Consider the following 22,442-nt stretch of genomic DNA (forward strand, 5'->3'; position numbering starts at 1 on the left):
CTTGGATTTGAACTCGGGTAGTCCTCTTCAGATTCGAATCAGGCTGCCATATAAATCTTCAGTAAACTCGTAATCAGCTATACCTAAATCGGCCGAACACATATCAGGCCCAGCTAAGATTTTCGTTCCCAGTTTCCCACCCACAAGTAATGAATGGGCTGAGAACTGTAAATACGTCCAACATGCAGGCATGTTACCTTTCATTTCTTTTCATACACAGAAGTATGCCAGAATACTCCCCAAAAAAAAAGGAAAATTTCAGCATAGTAATGAAATCTGTTGAAATGAACAGAAACACCATCTCGCCTCACATATATCTGTTAACTATGATTCACATATATCTCGTCAGCTACTTATTAGTACGCACTGATGACTAGCATCCAACGAGGAAATGGCTCTGTTCCTACATGCATCGAAACGGCTCATCCATCTGATCTCTATCTAATTGCCGTCTCCCATCGGCACCCAAGAACAGAAGAACTGAACCTTTTTTTAATTACCACCACCTTATTTTTGCTCTGTTTCTTCCTTTCCTAGCTAGTAGTAGGATGAGTTCTTGTGGACGTCGAGGATTGTGAGCATGAGGAGGACGAGGTTGGCGAAGGCGGCGAGCAGGGAGACGATGACGGCGGCCATGGCGCGCTCGCAGAAGCGGTCGTAGACGTTGCACAACTTGGGCCAGCGCACATGCGAGTTGCCGCGCTCCCCGAGGATGCCAAACTGCGCGGCCGCCCCCACCGCGGAGAACAGCAGCGCCAGCGCCACCAGGTCGCCCACCATCACGGCCACCACCGCGCGGCGCCTGCGGCACGCCGCCAGCGCCAATGCCGAGAACGCGCACACCATCGCGTTCGCCACCACGAAGTACCTGCATATGCAAGAACCGCGCGCATAATCACACAAGAAATTCAATTATCCTAGCATCGTCTGCAACAAAACGTCACCTAGCTATAAGCCGGTCCATATCAGTACTTATCATACTTGAAGAAAAGAGTGGGAAGAAAGAGAGCATAACTAAATCTAATACTCGCTCTACTTTAAAATAAGTGTCGTTTTAGATATTAATATGGTCTTCAAAATATAACTTTATATGATAATATGAAAATATTTTTCAAAACAAATCTATCTGTATCATTTTTAAATATTCAAACTTAGCACATAATAAGTTTATAGCCAAAATTTCAAATATTTGACTACACGCAATCCAAAATAATATTTATTTTAGATTGCAGGAAATAATTTATAACAGAAAATAAGACATAATGTGTGCGAGCATTAAAAATACGAAGAGATAACTCTTGTAGCTAATAAGCTATCTACACTAGACGCTCTGAGTGGAGACTAGTACGTCAAAATCAGGGACTTATTTGGAATGAGCTTTCCAAAATAAATGGACAGACATGAGGCAAATACAGGTGGTGAGTGAAAATGAGTGCGTGGTCTGGTTGTTCCGAATGTTGAATGCATTCACTGTACCCTACGGCCCTACCTAGATCTCCATCACTTTCAGCCTTATTTTCCTCGTTGTCCTTAACCGCTACGTATGTTTTCCTCAGTAAGGCTTTACTACAATTATTTTTTGCTTTCAAGGTGTGTCTAGCTACTACTAGTACTATTGAGTACTGACAGCATCTCTGAGTATGAATCAACCTCTGCAAGTTTAGCGGCTAATAACAGCCGAGCAACCAGCATCGACCGATCAAATCAGATCCAGAGGTGCAGATCCAGACGAGTTGGCATGGAGAGGAATTGAATGGACAGGCGGTAGAGAGAGGAGACGGTCGAGAGGCACACATCGATCTCTGCTCTATCGATCGATCTCCAATGCAAGAGAGAGAGAATTCCGGTTAGACCATCTCAACTCATATTTCTTTCAATTAGTTCACTTTTCGATTCTTCTCTCATTTCTATTCTTTTTTTTATCTTCAACCGTTTTTCTTCGAATTAATTTATGAAAGGAAAGGAAAGAAAATATCGTTCTAAAGTAATAAATTTAGAAATTTTTTCGTAATAGAAATTATGAAGAAAAACTGTTAGAGTGTTGAAATAAATGAAAATCCTTTCGCAAAAAAATTTTGATCCGTGAGAATTTTTTGAAGATGATCTTAGTACCGGATGCGATCTACAGGTTGCGTTGGGCATTATTGGCTGGTCCATCATGTTACGGAAATTGTCGGATTTGCCGACGAATATATATCGACACTTGAAAGGCGAAATCAAGCGATCTCGGTGAGCACGACGACGATCCCCAAATCTCTATCCGAAGCGATTTCCGCCTTTATGTAAGAGCCAAACCAGTGGTCGCTCGGGGCTCATCAGGATGAGCGTGTGGGCCGCACCTTGAGTGAGAGGTCACGCACCGTCTCATACTATCTCTGCGCAATAATGGTATGGACGAGCCACCTGGCGCGCCGGAAACGCCGTACATGCATGACTCCATTCGACGCACCAGTTTGCCATATCATAAACTCATCATAATGCATGGCTGCATGCTCGCAAAAAAAAAAGATAATTGTTTCCCGGGTTCTTCCCTATGATATATTGTTCCAAATCCACGAGTCTTCACGTAGATTAGCTCCTCGATAATCTCTTTTCCTATGTCGTTCTAAAGACTTGGTTGATGCATCCAGTATATAGCAATCCCAAAAAAGTATAAATGACATTCTAGTACCTTCTATAATATTCAAAATATATAATGTTCCACAATTTTGAATAACTTTAGCATAATTTTTTAGTCTTATCCCCCATTAAGTAACTTTTTTTTTTCTAATACCAATCTCATTTCTCATACAATAAATAATATTAAAATAGGGTGAGAGGATCATTTTCTCTTTCACCTTAATACTTACACTCAACTCTAAAACGTTATCTATTTTAACACAGAGAAAGTATTGCAAAACAACCTAAAATTCCAACAACATATTATTGACATATTTACGTAGTTCTAGTTTTTTTAAAAAAAAATCATGAATTTTGCTTTCTGCTTTAACTGATTGGCACCGCGCTCTCGTGCCATAATTTCCAAAAAAAATACTATTGCGATAACTCTTCCCATTTTAAATGGATTAAGCTAACTTTTTGAGAAATAAATTAGCCGTTTATATACAGGTTTCCACACACCATGCAACTGTAGCGGAAAACTCAAACGTAGCTACTTATCTACCAAGTGACTAAATACACTCGCCTGAAAATCTCTTCCATATATAGTTTCAATCAGTTGCCGCATCCTTGTCTATAATAGTAGTATATTCTAAAGTTTCTTTTTAGGTAGGAGAAAGAGAACGCCTTGTTCAGTTGTTTGTACATATACGTGGAATTAAAGGAGAGGCCGACGGAGATGGTTGGGACTGTGGGAGGATGGGAATTAGATCTCGCTCGACATTTCTCGCGTGCCGACGGATGGTCCTCTCGATAGAAAGCATTTTGTTAATTTGTTTCTCGAAGCCTAGCCTAGACTAGAGAGATCCATCAGATATTCAGATGCACCTACTGCAAACGAGGAGAGCACGTACGGAGAACCATGATGAACCCGGAGCTGTCGAGCACTTATGCAGTATACGGAGCTGGCTCGTATCTTGAACGTACTTATATACGTACACATTTCTCTCTCTAGGATGGGCGCATATAAATACAGGTAGTTCCCGTCTATGCAGGAAATTACTTGGCACATAGTTATTTCTTTTTTCTTTTTGCGATTTCGGCGCTTAGTTATATGACTACTTAGCTTAATTTGCAGATAAATTATTTATTTGGTTATAAAATTGGAGAACCACTAGCTATACTAGCGTTGTATCACGATGAAAAACGGAAAAAAGAGGAAAAAAGAGGAAAAAAGAGAGACGAAAGATCGATGTGGACGAAAAGACGAGCTGCATGCACATGCACTTTATCAAATTAACCAGCGTAATTGCTCGAGCTAGCTACCGAGAACAAGAAGATGAGCAATAATTAGTGGAGATCGCTAGACTTACACGAAGGCGGAGGAGTAGGACCACTTAGCGGTGACGGGCACCTGCAGCGGCGGCAGCGTGTCGGCGAGCGTCACCTTGACGGTCGTCGTCTGCCGGTCCACGCCCATCACCACCGCGGCAACCAGCGTCGCCGCCAGCACGAACACACGCAGCGCCACGCCGCACGCGTCCACAGGCGCCGTCCGGGCTCCGCCAGCCCCCGCGGCGCCCGCGTCCATGTAGCTGGCCCGGCGGCTGCTGCCGTTGAAGGAGCCGGCGCCGGCGGCCACGCCGTTGAAGCCGGGCTTCCCCCTCGAAATCTCCATGGTCCTGGGTAGGCGGGCGGGGCGGGGCGCGTGTGTGCCTGCTGTGGCGGCGGATAGTGTGTGGGCTGTGCCTGTCCTAGTTGAGGAAGGCGAGGTAGTAGAGCAGTGCCAGACGCCAGTGCTGGCTACGGTTCGTCGCGGAATGGTGGCACCGTACGTGGGGTGTTTATGGCGGAAAGACGTGGGGTCACCACGATGGGTATGGTTACCACTCAACACCATAACCGGTTGACAGAATGAGATGGCTGGGTAGTTGGAAGCGATTGTGCTCTCTCACCCAGCTGGGTTCGATCACACGGAACCGGCTGTCTCATCGGGAATTATTTTTCAAAAATTAAATCTCTAGTCTCAACCGTTACCTAACTTCGCCGACCTCTTTACAGATATATGATGTGTTTATGTTATAAATGTAATATATTAATGTGTGTTTAGACGGGTATTGAGATACTATAATTTATGATCTAATGTTAAAACTTTAAAAAAACAAGATAGCTAGATTGCAACACCATACACAACTGCATATTATATTAAAAAACAGAAGTAATACATATACTAACAGAAACATCTTATCACCACTTACACCGTCACGCTTAAAATACGCTGAGGCTAAAATCATCTCTAATAGATACTTAAAAATTCATCCCCTATAATACTATTACAGTATTCTCTAATACTATTACAGTATTTCTTATTTTTTTATCTTCAACAGCTACCTTATTTCCTACTTTCAATTACTCTCCTCCTCCTCTCGAATCCACGTGTATATGCTATAAACAGTGATATAAGCTCCCGTATCCATCCGCAAAAATGCTGCCGCCCACCTCTCATCCGTAACATTGTTTACCTGATACGAATTCTGTTGAAGGTGGATAACGGATGTCACCTTCCGTCATTTTATTGTAGCACTCGAAAAAAATGATGCGAAGTCCTTAGAGATAACCTAACACCAGACAACTAGACTAAGAAAAACATGAAACATCAGATTACAACCACATGACAATGCGACCATCCAGAGGGGCAAACTCAAAAGGCCTAACAAACTGCTGAAGAAACACCAGCAACAAGGTCCCCGAAGGCGCGACCATCCAAACACACAAGAGACTCGCAAAGATTTTGTAGAAGCAACTTCTTAAGGAGATTTGCATAGCCCTCAATCGCTTCTTCATCCAACTCTCCATCCTTCCCAATAATTCCCATTCTCTTCAATGACTTTAAATTGGATTGACTCGCCCTAGTTTTGGCTGAACGAAAGAGTGTGAAGTGATCTTCTGGGATGGTGGCTGGACTGGAGACTTCAATTTGGGAATAGAATCCAACCTCGTCAGTTGCTCGGAAGATATCTCCTTGTGCTGAAGAATATTGGCCGCCTCAAACTGGCATGGAAGATATCTCCTTGTGCTGAAGAGTACTGTTCGCCTCAAACTTGTGCTAAAGAGTATTGGCCGCCTCAAATTGGTATCGAATATGGCGAAGCTGGTTAGAGTAACAGTTCACCTCAATAGTACCATCTGCAGTGTTGTTCTTACACAAAGGGTGCTCATCGTCATCAGATGAAGACAATTGGGAAGTATCTTCCCAAAACCTCCAGCTCGTTTGCACAACGGTCCTCAAGAGAGGCCTTGACATGCAGCTGAGGTTGCTTGTGAGAATTGGCTAGCTGCGAAACCAAAACTGCTTATTGATCGGTTGTGTTACAGTCGGGCCAGCAACGATCTATACACGTGCCAGGCAGACAAGGAAGAGGAAGCCCAATGCGAAGGTATTCGGAGATGAATGGACCCAGTGAACGTTCGGGCCCAAGGCCCTGTAATAGGATAGCTATATAGTGTGGAACAGAGGGGAAGAATGGATATGGATAAACATACAACACTCTGAAAACGTAATACAGCTGTCTGCTTCCTCCTGTCGTTCTCCTTCTTCTTCCCGCTCGTTCTTCTGCTGAGACGATGCCCGCTTTCCTATCCTTGCCGATCGCCCCTCCGCACTAGATCGCCCCTAACAACCTGGTATCAGAAACCTACGACTCTGCGCCGATCTGGATCCGCATCATCATTTCACCCGCTTCCAGAAGCGAGCTGGCGCCATGGATCCCCAACTGAAGCTTCTCCTCGACGAGTTCAAGCAGCTCGGCGATCGTTTCGACGGCGTTGAAAAGCTCATCGATGGGGTCGAGTCCACCTTGACTGACAAGTTCAAGCCAATCGAAGCAGCGATCACCACCCTCGACACTTGGAAGCCACAAATCACGTCGGCGGTCGAGGCACTGCAACTCGAGTTGGGCGTGCTTCGCAAGCATATCGATCGGGTCGTCATCGACCAATCGGTGGCTTCCTCCGGCATTCTGACCTCACCGGAGATGGCTGGCCAGCGCCCACCTGCTGGAGACGCCGCCATCGGCCCCCATGGGCACCGCGACCACTTCGATCACCGGGAGCCTGTGTTTGGGTCCGCCATGACCCTCTCACACCTCTCGGTCAGAGGTACCACTCCATTCGCCGCTTCCCATGGCCCTCCTGCATCGCGCGTGTTTGAATCGTCTGCTCGCGCATCCTTCAATTCGAATTTGTCCAGTCACAAATTGCCTAAGATGAACTTCCCTGAATTTGACGGCGAACATCCCAAGCTCTGGCAAAATAGATGTGAGAACTATTTTGAGATGTTCTCTGTAGACCCATCCATGTGGACTAAGGTTGCATCTATGCACTTGACGGGAGTGGCGGCTCGTTGGTTGCAATCCGTCGAACGGCGTGTGCGCACAGCGAGTTGGCCAAAATTTTGTGATATGGTCCAGGCACGTTTTGGTCGCGATCAACACGAGCTGTTGTTGCGCCAAATGTTCCAAATTCGCCAAAATGGTTCGGTTAAGGATTACAGTGATAAGTTTGTGGAACTAGTAGACCAGCTAGCTGCTTATTACTCGATTCCAGATCCTCTTTACTACACTACTTGTTTTATTGATGGTTTGAAAGATGAGATTAAGTACATTGTTCTTGTTCAGCGTCCCATCGACCTCGATACTGCTTGCACTCTTGCTCAATTGCAGGAAGAAGTGGGTGATCTAGCCAAGCGCCGTGAATTTCACAAGTCTGACTGGTCATCTCACCAACGATTTCCACTGAAGGGCTCAGCCACTCAGCATTATCCTGCTCCTGCCAAGCAAGTTCCAGCAACTTCAGTGGATGATCGACGGGGCCTGGAGGCGGCCCATCAACAACATTCTGAAGATAAAATGGCTGCCCTCCGTGCTTACAGGAAGGCTAAGGGATTGTGCTACCAGTGTGCTGAAAAATGGACTAAAGATCACAAATGTCGTTCCACTATTCAACTTCATGCGGTTCAGGAACTCTGGGACTTGTTTGCTGCAGATGCCTAGGACTTTGACCAACAGGACCAATCTCTAGAAGGGGCCCTGTTGGCTTTATCTTGTGCAGCATTCACAGGCAAAGACTCCCCCAAAACAATGAAAGTTTCAGGCCATATTCAAGGAATCGATATGTTGATGCTCATTGATTCAGGCAGCTCTCACACCTTCATAAGTACTACTACTGCTCAGAAACTTCAGGGGGTTAGTCAGTTGCCCTTTCCTTTGAGAGTTCAAGTGGCCAATGGTGCTGTTATTGAATGCCATCAGGAAATTAAAGATGTGCCATGGTCAATCCAGGGTGTTACTTTCACTCATTCCCTGAAGGTGCTGCCTCTCCCCTATTATGATGCAATTTTGGGCATGGACTGGTTGGAGCAATTCAGTCCCATGAAAATCCATTGGGGTTCTAAATGTATGACAATCCAGTATCATGGCTCTTGGGTCACATTGCAAGGCCTATTACCTGAGCAACAGGTATCTTCAGAGGTACACCTGATGGCAGTTTTTCCAGAGACTGACATCACTCAGCCTCCCATGGTACCACAGGTTTTTCAAGCTTTGTTACAGCAATTTGAGGATGTTTTGGCTGATCCTCAAGGTCTCCCTCCTACAAGATATTGTGATCACCGAATTCCTCTCATTGCTGGTGCCCAACCTGTCAGTATCAGGCCATATAGATATTCCCCAACCTTAAAAACCGAAATGGAACAACAAGTGCAGGAAATGCTCCACCAAGGTATTATCCAACCTAGCACTAGTGCATTTTCATCTCCTGTGCTGTTGGTGAAGAAGAAAGATGGCAGCTAGCGCTTTTGTGTTGATTTTCGCCAGTTAAATGCACTGACTGCTAAAAGCAATTATCCAGTCCCAATAATCGATGAGCTCTTGGATGAGTTAGCAGGTGCTTGTTGGTTTTCCAAACTGGACCTACGTGCTGGTTACCATCAAATCAGAATGGCAGTGGGGGAGGAATTTAAAACCGCCTTTCAAACCCATACAGGCCACTATGAGTTTCTAGTCATGCCTTTTGGCCTCTCGGGAGCTCCTGCCACTTTCCAAGGTGCCATGAACAACACACTCTCACCACTTCTGCGCAGATGTGTTTTAGTCTTCTTCGATGACATATTAGTGTATAGCAAATCGTTGGAGGAACATGTGCAGCATCTTCAGCAAGTATTGCACCTTCTGAGAACTGATCAGTGGCGCGTTAAAAGGTCTAAATGTGCCTTTGCTCAGCCGAGTATAGCATACCTTGGTCATGTGGTCAATGCTAGGGGAGTTCAAACTGATGACTCAAAGATTTCTGCGATCACACAATGGCCAACACCACAAAATGTCAAAGAATTGCGCAGTTTTTTGGGCCTTGCCGGTTACTACAGAAAGTTCGTCCGGCAATTTGGCTCCATCAGCCGGCCTTTAACTGATCTCTTGAAGAAGAATGTTCCTTTTATTTGGACTTTCATCACAGATACTGCTTTCAAAACTCTCCAACAAGCTCTCATTGAGGCTCCAGTCCTAGCCCTCCCTGACTTTACTAAGCAGTTTCAGGTGGAGACTGACGCCAGTGAAGCTGGTGTGGGAGCAGTACTCATGCAAGGCGGTCACCCCATTGCATTTGTAAGTAAATCATTAGGGGCTCGCAACAGAGGTCTGTCCACCTACGAGAAGGAGTATTTGGCCATCTTATTAGCTGTGGAGCAGTGGCGCCCCTATCTCCAACATGGTGAATTTGTCATATATACAGACCATTCCAGCCTCTCCCATTTGAATGAGCAAAGATTACACACTGCTTGGCAGCAAAAAGTTTTCACCAAGCTTTTGGGCTTACAATACAAGATCATATACAGGAAGGGCACCGAAAATAAAGTAGCAGATGCCCTTTCCCGCATCACACACCCACAGCAAGAGCTCCATGCTATTTCATCTTGTCAGCCCAGTTGGTTGCTGGATGTTATCACCAGTTATAAGCAAGATCCTGAAGCTCAAAATTTGTTGGTCACTTTGACAACTCACCCATCCACTGAAGGCCCTTATACTCTTCACCAAGGAGTCATTCGTTACAAGAAACGCATTTGGCTTGGTAATGATCCGACAATTCAGCTAAAGATCATCACAGCTCTTCACAGCAGTGCTCTCGGTGGTCACTCGGGCTTTCCAGTGACTTACTGCCGCATCAAGCAGCTTTTTGCCTGGACAGGGATGAAATCTCAAATTCAGCAATTTGTGCAGAGTTGCACTGTGTGCCAACAAGCCAAGCCAGATCGCTCCAAGTACCCGGGGCTCCTTCAACCCTTGCCAGTGCCCACTCAATCATGGCAGATCATCTCCATGGATTTCGTTGAAGGTTTACCGCATTCTGGCCGCTTCAACGCATTACTTGTTGTCATCGACAAATTCTCTCGGTATGGCCATTTTGTTCCACTGACGCATCCATTTTCAGCACCCCAGATTGCTCGCATTTTTCTGGATTCCATTTACAAACTCCATGGTTTGCCTCTGTCGATTATCTCCGATCGTGACCGCATCTTCACAAGTCATTTTTGGCAAGAACTCTTCAAGCTTGCGGGCACCAAACTTCGGATGAGTTCAGCCTACCACCCCCAGACGGACGGACAAACGGAGAGACTAAATCAATGTGTTGAGACCTACCTGCGCTGTTTCGTCAGCTCTTGCCCCACCAAATGGACTCAATGGATTTCGCAGGCCGAGTATTGGTACAATACAAGCTTCCACTCCACACTCAATAAGTCCCCATTTGAGGTTCTTTACGGCATACCACCGAGACATCTCGGCATTGAGGATGGCCACAGTTGCCCAGTTGCTGATCTTACCTCCTGGCTTAATGAACGCAAGTTAATGGACCGTCTATTGCATCAGCATCTCCTACGAGCTCAACAGAGGATGAAAGCCCAGGTGGACAAACATAGATCAGAACGGCAATTTGACATTGGTGATTGGGTATTCTTAAAATTACAGCCCTATGTTCAGTCTTCGGTCACAGTCCGTGCCAGTCACAAATTATCGTTCAAATTCTTTGGACCATTTCGTATTGTCGACAAAATCAGTCCAGTTGCTTACAAGTTGGAGTTGCCATCCTCAAGCACCATTCACTCAGTCTTTCATGTGTCCTAGTTGAAGCCTACGATCGGCAGTAAGCCTCCGAGTGTATCTCCTTTGCCTTCAACTGACATGACTTTGCAGATACCGGAGCGCATCTTGCAGCGGCGATTGGTCACAAGCGGGGCTTCTACCATCACTCAGGTTCTCGTCAAGTGGTCAGCGTCGCCAGCAGAACTCGCCACTTGGGAGGATGCCGAGCCTCTGCGCCAGGAGTTCCCTCATGCACCTGCTTGGGGTCAAGCAGGTTGCAAAGGAGGAGGGGATGTTACAGTCGGGCCAGCAACGATCTATACACGTGCCAGGCAGACAAGGAAGAGGAAGCTCAATGCGAAGGTATTCGGAGATGAATGGACCCAGTGAACGTTCGGGCCCAAGGCCTTGTAATAGGATAGCTATATAGTGTGGAACAGAGGGGAAGAATGGATATGAATAAACATACAACACTCTGAAAACGTAATACAGCTGTCTGCTTCCTCCCGTCGTTCTCCTTCTTCTTCCCGCTCGTTCTTCTGCTGAGCCGATGCCCACTCGCTTTCCTATCCTCGCCGATCGCCCCTCCGCACTAGATCGCCCCTAACAGGTTGCTGGAATAGTTGTGCCACCCTCCAAATGCGTCTTCACTAAGCTGTCTATTTGGAGATCTGCATCCATAGTGACTTGCGATGACTTAAGGTCCTCTTCACTGTTGCAAGAAGGGGAGAGACCGTGGCACGGTGAGGTCAGTGTCGCTTTCATCACAAGCTAGATTGGAGAAGACCTCCACCGTGAGCGTGTCGCTTGGAGTAAGAAGCCTGTCACGAACTGCTTGGGCAAGGTCTACCGTAGAGAAAGATGAGCTTGGGCCATCGATGGATAGAAGAACCAAGCAATAATGTGATGGAGAAGCTTCCTTCTTTCTGGAATGAATAGAGGGCCACTGTCTCAACCTAAATGCGAGTGTTGTGCATTGCTTCAAGGGAGGAAATAAAGCTTCGCACCAAGGTGACAACGGTGGTGCGAAAGGCACGAATGATGCACTAGCTTGTGGTGCCCATGGAGGAATGCAGTGGCGATTGCTTGAAGGGCACCAACGAGTCAAGTGACTAGTGCCCCAACAGCGAAGACAACAGAGCTAGTTCCTGCAGGCAGCCACTCTATGCTCCGTAGAGAGACAATTGAAGCATCTGCCATGAAGCCAAGAAGGAGATTGAGGTGGCTATGGGAGCTCAGGAGGAGGGCTGGAAGAAGCACATCGTTGTGCCTTCCTGCAAACATGAATCCAACCATTAGCATCCTCCGCAGATGCACACATTGTTCCTCTTGAAAACACGTTCTTGGAGGTGATGATGAGCAGCGGCACTGGCGGACAGATGCGAAGAACTCAAAGGAGCAGTTGGCGAGGTGGTCAGATCTGTCCGTGTCGGATCACCCGAGAGGCAGTGCTGATGTGCAACAGAGGTGATTGGCCCGGTGGGGATGACCAACAGAAGGGAGGCTCTATGGCAATCTTCCGATGGCCGTGGTCGTTGTCGCGGCACTATGTAGTGGAGGTGAGCGGTGTTGACTGGCCTGGTGGAGAGGTGACAACGACCGTCCGAGGTGACAACCACAGAGGTGGTGTCTGGGAGAAGCGTCGCCTGCTGGAGAGGCTGGATCTGCGTGGGTAGGGGCGCAGGCGTCGGAGCGACGGGAAACACCAGGTCACCCTAGGAGTGGCCAGATCCGCATGTACCCTCGGAGTGACCAACATGGGAAGGGGGCGATGGAGGTGCGGTGGAGAGAATGGTGGCTCCGACGGATGGGGAAAGGTGGGGGACCGGTAGATTCGATGGCTGCCGGCGTCGAGGCGCTGGGCAACTATGGAACGGACCTGGGCTACAGTACATAGGTAAACAGTAAATTCGTATAATATTTTTCTTAGAAACAGTTATTCACATGGTATTTTGTAAACAGTAACACAGAGATCCTGTTTTGCACTGTAGCAATAGCCTCATATTACTGTACTCCTTGGACGTTAAGGCGCAACGTCACGAGATCCGGTCCTTGTTCATGGCTGAGTGGATGTGTAAAGATGAGGTGGAGGTTAGGGTGCAAGAGTGGAGGGCATTGGCAGAGTGGAGGTTCCCGGCAGCAAGGTGCCAAGACAATAGCATGAGGGAACTCTAGTTTGCCCTCAAGGTCGCCTACCCAGTAGAGTGAGAATTCATCCTTTGCTCCTCTGTTGTTAAAGTATAAGATGTGTATTTGAATTATTATGATTTTCACACAAATTTAAACTAATTTCTAAAAGTTGCTCGAGCAATTAACCTTTTACAAATATACACTCGCATTAAAACATCTCTATCCTAAAAGATTTAGGTATGTACACCAGTACTCGATAGCAAACCACAAGTACAATAGTTACACGTTTGGATATCCTGTTCTAAAAAAATGTTTCTAGCACTAAAGGAACCATCAGAAAATTTAACGCACCAGGAATCCATCACACACCTACACCTACCTACGCGATCCAACGTTGACCACCGCTACTCTCACGATTTTTAACGCACTTACATTTCATATGATTCAAAACCATGACCCCTGAACTCCGTGCAAACACACATAACCATCTAGATTACTAACTGTAGTATGATATATATTTCTTTTAACCCTTAATGCTAAAATCATTCGGCAATGATTTGGGCATATAAATGGTTTTAAATGAAAAAGTTTTAAACTATAAAATTATAGATCTTATTGAGAGCTACAATTTTTTATAAAATTTTTTTGTATTCATCCGACTCTGTATGAATATGTTACGATTTTTTTTTTGTCATGGATGATATAAATTTCTTTTGTCTCTTGTTTTCCTGTCTACATTTACCTTTTTTTTTCAAATACTAATATTATATATAAGATTGAAATCAACAGCATACCAATGCTGACAAAATATTAGCTTGGATAAAAGAATGTGTACATGCTAATTTGTTTTGCAGCTAGGAGTCTAGTGCATTACATAAGTCTAGTACATTACATCTAAGTACCTAACTAATGATAGGTAGTATGGAACTATCGTACTCGGATATTTTAGGGTTTTTTTATTATTCTTGGAGTATATCTTTATCATTGAGAAGAGAATTTTTGGATGCATGAAAACTGCTCGTAGATATTCAGGATATCTCGTAAATAGGAAAGTTTATCTTCAAGAATAAGAAAGAAGGACTCCAGAGACCGTACGATGACCCCGCTATATATACAAAGCCAGAGGATTCTATGGAGGACATGCCATTACAAATCCATATAGGCCCTTAGAAGTCATTACAACTCCATTAATGTCGTTGAAGCCTGCAGAAGCTCTGCATGCTTGAGCCCTCTGTAGGTTAGATATGTATTAGCATATCTCCCCGACTACTCGCAAGGGAGCCATTCGACTAGGTTTAGATTAATCTAGGCTAGCCAAGCACCTCTTTGTAATAGTCTCAGAGAATAATATAAGATCAACATGACATAGGCTATTATCCTGAAGGAGGCCTGAACCTGTATGAAAACCCATGTGTGTTCTGTGATTCTTTTACTTGGGGCATCCCCTACTAATTCTACAAGTTCGTAAGATCAGCAATTCACCAATCATCAACAGCTAGCAGCGGCCGTGGGGATCATGGCAAAAGATATTGAATCTTCTACACACGACAAGCCATCAGCTTCACCTAAGCCCGCACCGAGGATCTGCTAATCAGATGAGGGGTTCTACGACAACTTCACCCCCTCAACCAACGACGAGCCGGTGATCGATCGAGTGAACCTCGATGAAGATCTAACTGGCGACAACTTTAGCAAGGAGGTAAGTCACATTATGGATCAATGCACTATGGACTACAACATCGAGTTCAAACTGCTCGGTCGCCAAAATGATCACGAGAGCGACGTTCGCTGCAAGTTGGGATCCTCTCCTGCAGCTTCCGACAATATGGATTGTCTAGGTACCTATCCGGAGAACTCTCATGACAAATCCGTGATAGATCTAGATTCCTCCCTAGTAGAGATTATCCCTCAGAAGTCTTCATCATTGGAGATGGAGATTCCAGTATGGACAATCATGATGACAATAATCCCACAGACATGCAGATTCCCATAGACATTCCGCTGACTACACCCTCCAAATCCAAAACCCTAACGGAGCACAAGATCTAACATCTCCTGATCATCAGCAGGGGCTCAACGCTACATACCTGCAATGACGCAAAGGCTCCTCCTCCTATAGGATGCCCTCATGTGAACCCCTACTGCAGATCTGACGACCCCCGCCAGTAAGGGCTGGATCAACTCGATGACCGGCATGGAAAAAGAGGCTATCACCCAGACCAAGAACTCTCATATAGCCATTGCCACGAATAGCTCTAATTGGGGGAAGTATCGCGTTGACCCTTCTCATGATAAAATAGATTCAGACGGTGTAATTCCCGGAACAAGACAACCCGGGAAGATATTCGAGTACCCAAATACCGTAGGACCTCACCGATTAGAGATCATCCCATCAATGATCTACGCGAGGTTATCTAACGGCGAAGGCACTCAGAGACCTCTAAGGAGGAATCATCCATGCCTCGGCAGTCTAATTGTAGGACGTCCTGGTACCACTCGAGCTGGGGCCGATATTTGACCCCTGTGGGTAGAATGCCTGTGGCCAACCGGACCGAGCAAGACGCCATCATCAGGTGACATGCCTTCTCTTTGGAATTGTTGAAGGTAAACTAGCCGACTCGGTTCTGCCTCAGGTCAATCAAGAAGTACAATGGGGACACAAATCCCGTTGAGTTCCTCCAGATCTACACCACAGCTAGGTCATGACCCAGAGTAGGGACTCTAGTGCCAGCAGCAGCGAGGACGACTCGAACCCAATGTCCTTCCAACCGGATGAGAGGATCATCGACCACATGTTTGGCGGTTCCATTTCTTACAAGTCCAAGCGGCAGTACAAGACGGTGCCTCAAAAAGTCTTAGCTGCTATCCTCAAAGGTCGCCAGGCCATCAAATGGTCAAATGTTGAGATGTACTTCAGCTAGAATGACTTCTGAGAGAACTTTGTATAGCCAGGTTGTGTCCCGATAGTGGTTGAGCCTACGATTAACAACTGCAAGGTCTCCCGAGTGCTTATCGATGGAGGGAGTTCCCTGAACATTATCTTCGCAGGTGCACTCGAAGCGATACAGATCTCCTGATCTGCCACCCCCATCTTCGGCCACTCCCATCGGTCAAATATCGCTCCCCGTTACCTTCGGGAAGCATGACAACTTTCGGATAGAAAAGATTATGTTCGATGTGGTCAACTTTGAGACAACGTATAATGCCATCTTAGGATGACCAATTCTAGCCAAGTTCATGGCTACCGCACACTACGCCTACCAGTGCAAGAAGATCCCGAGACCTGAGGGGGTCATTATTGTCTAGGGTTGCGCTAAGGCAGATCTCCACTGTGACAAGTGAAGTCTCGATATGGTGTCTTAGCATCGACCTAACAAGGAACCCAAGAGCTCAAGGATCAAGGTAAATGAGAAACCTTCATCATGACCGTGACCACAGTGCCTTAAGGAGCAAACCTGATAATCTAGGATCTAGTTCCACGACTAGTTCAGAGCCCATGTAATAGCGCTACGCTATCCCTAAAGCACTAGGCTCCTTGCTTATTGGCTTAATCTAGTCAGTGTCATTTAGGTTTAAGATAAATAGTTCTACAATAGCTCATGAACAATGTCGTTTAGGTTTAAGATAATAGTTCTACAATAGCTCGTGGAACATCAATTAGCTTTGTAAATCACATGTGTAAGTACCAAGAATACCTTCGTAATACTAAAGATCATATTACCTGGAAAGTCGCTTGAATACTTTTATTTTGCCTTACTTGTTTTCTCGTGCATTCCAATACCTAACAAACAAGGTAAGTCGCCTCCCGGGTACCTCATCCCATGCGCACTCGGGGCTACATGTGAAAAGCTTTTTCTACGACCCAAAGGCAATATGAGCTCTCTTCGCAATATGAGCTCTCTTCACTTTATTACGTTATTCATTTAGATCGTCTACCCAAAAATCCTTCCTTGGCAGACAGTCGGGAGCTTAATAGGTACTTAGTATTGGAAATTGAAAAGAACATATTATATACATTTTGAAAGCAAATTCCAACGAGAAGGGATGGACCGTTACATTACGACTTTGGGGTTGCAAAAATGTTCCTTATCACGTTCCACGAATGCCCGGATGCTATGATGTCTTCCATTCAAATGGACCTAAGGTTGACCATAATAAACTCTCTGACTAGTAACTAATGTATCCTGAACAAATCGAAGGGAGAAGTAAGTAAGGTTATGATGATATGTTGTCGAACACATCTAGTACGTGTACCCGCATCAAATGCTAAACATCTAAGATAAAATTCTTAATGTCTAACAAGCTACCGAGTTTTTGTTACAGATTACATAATAAAAGTTTCAAGGCAATGGCTCAAGCCCAAAGTCTATCACATCCACTCATCTCCTCTATCTCTGGTTCGACTCCTCCTCCGTCTCCCATAGGAAATCTTCTTGGAGGATGTCGGTGTCGATGTTTTAGTAGTGCACCTTTAGTATGGCAAGCACCTGGGCGACTGCTTCTTCCGCGCCTCGCCGTGCCTTGCTCGAGATGTGCTCAGCCACCTTCGCTCAGAGTCTTCCATAGGCCTCGGCGAGCTTGGTTGCTTGGGTGGCTAGTCCAGCTACGTTGTTGTCTCCCACGGGCTCACCTGAATCCCGACTCCAGCAAGCACCTTCTAGATGACATCAAGGGCCTAGACAAGCTGGTGCCGGGTTGCAGACATCCGAGCCCTTTCCTGAGCTAGGGTGTCACGGGTCTCAGAAAGCTCTGCACGACACCGTGTTTAGAATGAGAAGATGAAAAGGCAGCATATCCATGTTATCAGGAGCTTACCTTTTGATTGACCATTCAGTTATACGTGCATATTCTCCTTGTGGGCTCGTTGCTGCCAAAACTTGTTGGGCCTCTTCTTTCTTGCCCCGCATCCGACTGTGATCATATTTTCTTCTGCGCCTCTAAAAAAAAAAAAAAGCATTCTTCTGAGGTGCTTTAATTTTTCTCCCCAAGTTGCAATCTTAGGAACACGTATGTGCATCGCGGCTTAGCCACAGAAAGAAAAACCCATTTAATCTCAGAAGATTCGCCCGGGCATCGTTTCAACAGCATTGGCTTTTGCTCTCGGAAAACAAAAAACAACTCCAACAGTTTTGGACCTTTTACTGATCTGGAGCTATTAGCAGTAACCTGGAAACGTGGAGCTGCTGGTTGCTTAGATGGAATCTCGAAGTATTATAAATTTCTTGTATTTTTTTCGGTTGTAATGTTATCTTTATTTGTGAGTTGTCATCTAAAAATCAAATCCATAGTTAAGCTACGGTACTTTAGTAGTAACTTGTAACTGTTTTCCTGCTTAATATAATTTGATACTAGCTCTCCTGCGTATGACCGCCAATAGAAAAAAAAAAAGAAAGTCTTGGATCGTAAGCATGTAAAAAAAGTTGATGCATATTTCAACTGCCTTAAAATAAGAAGTTTTAGCCGACCAATTATAACCGTCTACTATAGAAAATTCATTTGTACAGACGGTTCGTAACACTCGTACGAGACATTTTTTTAACCGTCTGTGAAAAAGAGTCTATACAAATCAGATTTGTACAGATGGCTTGTTACTGGAGCCGTCTGTACTATAGATTATCACAGATGATTTTAAGTTTCGAGCCGTCTGTGATATAGGAACATTATAGACGGCTCCAATAACGAGCCATCTCTACTAGAGATTATCACAGACGGTTCTAAGTTTCGAGTCGTATGTGAACATGGTTCAGTACAAACGGCTCTAGTTTCGAGCCGTCTATATTGTGCATTTGTACAAACTATTGTAAGTGTACGACCATCTATACTATGCATTTATATATTACTGAATAAAAATTGACATATCAACAACAAATCATTCACAAATCATTTGCATTCAGACAACAACAGATCGAACAACATACACATATCATACACACAATAATCGGACATCTTTATTCAATGTCACAAAGTCATACACATAAACAGAAGTAAAATATCAATATTATGAATCCTCACAACATTGCAAAGCATTCTTCATTCTTCATTCTTAAGTCAACCCTGTGCCTGACAATATATAAACCAGCAAATTAGCTTTAGCACACTAAATTAAAAGGAAGTAATGAGTTCATTTGCTTCATTTCTATATCATTAGCTATAAAGGTATAATACATCAATAGACTACAAAATGCAAGCATTTTTAATATATTAAAATGACCAGCCTCTGTTGAGATTATAAACCTTGGTTCCTAAAGTTGTTGCAATCATGAAATTCGTCACTCTTCTTTATGATCTTCACAAGTATGAAATGTATGAGCCGTTTTTGAACCTAAATGAGACTTTCCTTCACGAGATTATTTGTAGAAAATTTATATGTCTATAGAAGAAAATTAAAATAGGTAGGTACAATGATAAAAATTATATTTTAATATACTATAATTACAATAACCGGTGGTGGACTAAAGTCAACGATTTATAGCATATATTGGACAACATAATAGACCCACAGAGTTTGGTGCCCTGCGGCTGCTTGTGACACTACAGAAATTTGTGCACAATACATTTAGTTCTATGGAATGCATATTATAATGGTAAATTGATGTGCGACGGAGGAAATATTACCAGAAACTTATGTTGGTGGGTTGCCAAGGATTTATCTCTCTGTACAATCCCACCCATCGAAACATACTTCATGAACACCCTTATCAACAAATATGTTAGATCTGAATACCTCTCTGGGTCTTAGTACATCGAGTCGAAGTATATGCAGTGTTGATTGTGTTTATAGATACAAACTAGCATCCAATGGTCTCGGTTGTTGTACAGTAAAAGAATAAGGTCCTTTGATCCACAAAGAACGACCATGGCCTCCGCGACGTATGTTTTGACCTCCCCCGGAGACTAAGTAATCGTTGACCCATATATGACCTGTGGGTCGAGGAATCCAATTTTTGGATTCTCTCTCCTAGCTTATTGAATCATAATTCTACACATAATAGTAATATAGATGAATGAGCGTATCAATGAGTTAGACGGTTCATTAAGATAGATCATGATTTTCTGGACACTTTTAGTGTCCAGCATCTCACTAGGCCGACGTCCAGCTTGTCAAGATGGTAGAGGAGGAATAAATCCTCGAAGGCCACGAGGAAGGATCTAGCTGGTTTTAGGAAATATTGCCGCTGGTACTTGGCGCTGAAACAAGGAGAAAGATGTTTCTCCTCATGGAACCTCTTCATGTATAGGTCATGCAGAATCATACTTGCCCAGCCTAATTTCTCTAACGCTTTCTTGCTCAGTAACAGCTAGCTTACCATATAGTGTTTGATAGAGGTTCTTCTTCTACCTTCTTGCTCTTGTCCTTCTGTTTGCTAGCTCTGCGTTTTTCGGGAGGTGCCGTTTTGGCAGACTGTTGGCTAGTTTTGCTAGATAATTGTTGTTGCTCATGTAGTACAGAAGAAGATTTGACCTTCGATGGAGCACGATGAAAAGAGAAGTCGCTGCCATCACGTAGTAGAGTGTCACACCCAGTTTTATAAAGGGACAAAACCAGATGCAAACTACATGTATGCTAAGATTAAGTTTGATACATGCGGCGACTTCATCAGTCTATCACACATAGTGCCATTATTACAACGTTTAACTTAAATAAAATAGATAAATCTCAAAGTCTTTAACTAAAGCACATGAACTAAACACAACGAAGCTCCCATCTTCCATAGGCAACCCGGGGGATCCACCAGCCTAGCAATCTTCATCTTCATTGATGTAGAAGTCTGGTTCTCCTTCAATGTCTCCACTCTCTGAGCAGTGGTTTGATGCACATTTGGATGGAAATAGTAAGTGTGAGTACATATCGTACTCCGCAAGTGTGGAAAATATATGACATGCAAGCTTGATTAAAGGAATATGCTATCAGAGGTAAATTTGCATAAATGCCAACTACGCTATCCATCACAGGTAACCAAGAACCATCCACTGATATTCACCCTTGACAGGTAACCAACCAAAACAACTAAACCAAACCAACTAATCATGTGAGGATCCAAGTCTCTCATGACCGTGAGCATGGTTGATATATCAGATTGTACACTCTGCAGAGGTTATCCAACTTTCCCCACGAGTTGTGATTTCCTTGTTGCCGTGTTGCACAAACACTTAACACACGCCAGTGGTGTGTCTCCCGAAGATCACTACAAGGCTGTTACAAAGCATCCTTCCAACAAGAATAATCCCGCTAAGGTTTCACCACCATCAAAGTGGAGTCACACCACCCAGAAGCCCCCTCATGCGCCTTGTAGCTCCGAAAAGAATCACTCTTCCCTTCCACTACACCACCAGTGGCTCATTCTATGCTAAGGATCCACTAATTACTAAACTAGGCTGTACCCATATAAGCCACTTGGATGGACGATAATTCTTGGGTTGTCACTCTATGAACCGGTCCTTAGAGCAAACATTACCACCCACCAAAGTGTTTCACACATTTGTGCCTCACACACCATCATCAACCAACCTTCTGCTCGACATCCCTAAGTTCCATATTGCCACACAAGTTACCATAATTCTCAACTCATAGTTGCATAGTTCATTAATCATGTTTAACTGATAACCCATCCATACCCTTATGCAAAGCTAAGCATAAACTACCCAGAAACCACTACTGACAGCTAGGCGACAAGGACTATATGGAACATGATACTATAAGTAAATGAGATTCAAAATTAATAGCATGCATGTTTGAAATAAATGACGCATTTGAAAACTTGGATCAAAATATTCAAGGACACTTGCCTCTTCCAACTTGCTGCTCAGATTCTTCAAAGGTTTGGTCTTGGAGATTCTCGAACTGCTCTTCATCTACTTTCGAAACACACCGGAAAAGCACAGACAAAACTAGCTAATAAAAGTACACCAAACAATAGCTAGCATCTATGAAAAGGGTACTAAAAGACAGTACACACTGCTACAAACGCGAGAGCGCAAAAATCGCCTAAAACGGAGCTAAAACGAGAAAGTTATGCTAAAAACAAGTTTTGGACTAAATCTGAAAAAGAAAAGGACTTGTTTTGAATAAAACAGAGAGGACATGGGCCTTTTTGCAAAAATAGAGGGACCTATTTGCAAATATTGGAAGTCTAGGGACTAAACTATAAAAGATAGGGGTTTTAGGGTAAATATAGGAAAGTCTAGGGCTAAAGTGCAAAAGTGCCACTTTTTCCAAATTAAAATAATTGAGAAAGCTGACTGGGTAAAGCTATGGTGATGTGGCATGACACATGGGCTTTGAGGCTGAGGTGGCTAGCTGACGTGGGCGGTGAGGTGGCAATGGCGGCTGACTGGATTAAAGAAGGTGACATGTGGCAATATGTGATTGGCTCGGGCGAAGGGGTATTCTGAATCTAATCTAGACCGTCGTTATAGATCGAGCTGTGAGAGAGGAGGGAGGGGATTAACCGACCGGCGGCAAAGAGGAAACGACGGTGGGAGGGGAACAGCAGCGGCGAACTCGCTGGCGAAGGTGAAAAACCTCGTCGCTGGGCACAAGTGACGACCGCAAGTGGCAGAGGAGAGAGAGGAGTGGACGGT

At 44.6% G+C, this 22,442-nt stretch overlaps 1 protein-coding gene across 1 annotated transcript; it reads right to left on the reverse strand.

Annotated features, from left to right (window-relative positions):
- Positions 1-242: 242 nt before the first annotated feature.
- Positions 243-4,431, reverse strand: LOC133901393 (CASP-like protein 1E1). The gene is made up of 2 exons (XM_062342772.1): positions 3,972-4,431; positions 243-868 (listed from the first exon to the last, which is right to left on the reverse strand). Exons 1-2 carry the CDS (start codon positions 4,274-4,276, stop codon positions 538-540), a joined length of 636 nt encoding a protein of 211 aa, XP_062198756.1. The 5' UTR covers positions 4,277-4,431; the 3' UTR covers positions 243-537.
- Positions 4,432-22,442: the final 18,011 nt, after the last annotated feature.

Source organism: Phragmites australis, chromosome 2, assembly GCF_958298935.1.
Source record: "Phragmites australis chromosome 2, lpPhrAust1.1, whole genome shotgun sequence".
Classification (NCBI taxonomy): Eukaryota; Viridiplantae; Streptophyta; class Magnoliopsida; order Poales; family Poaceae; genus Phragmites; species Phragmites australis.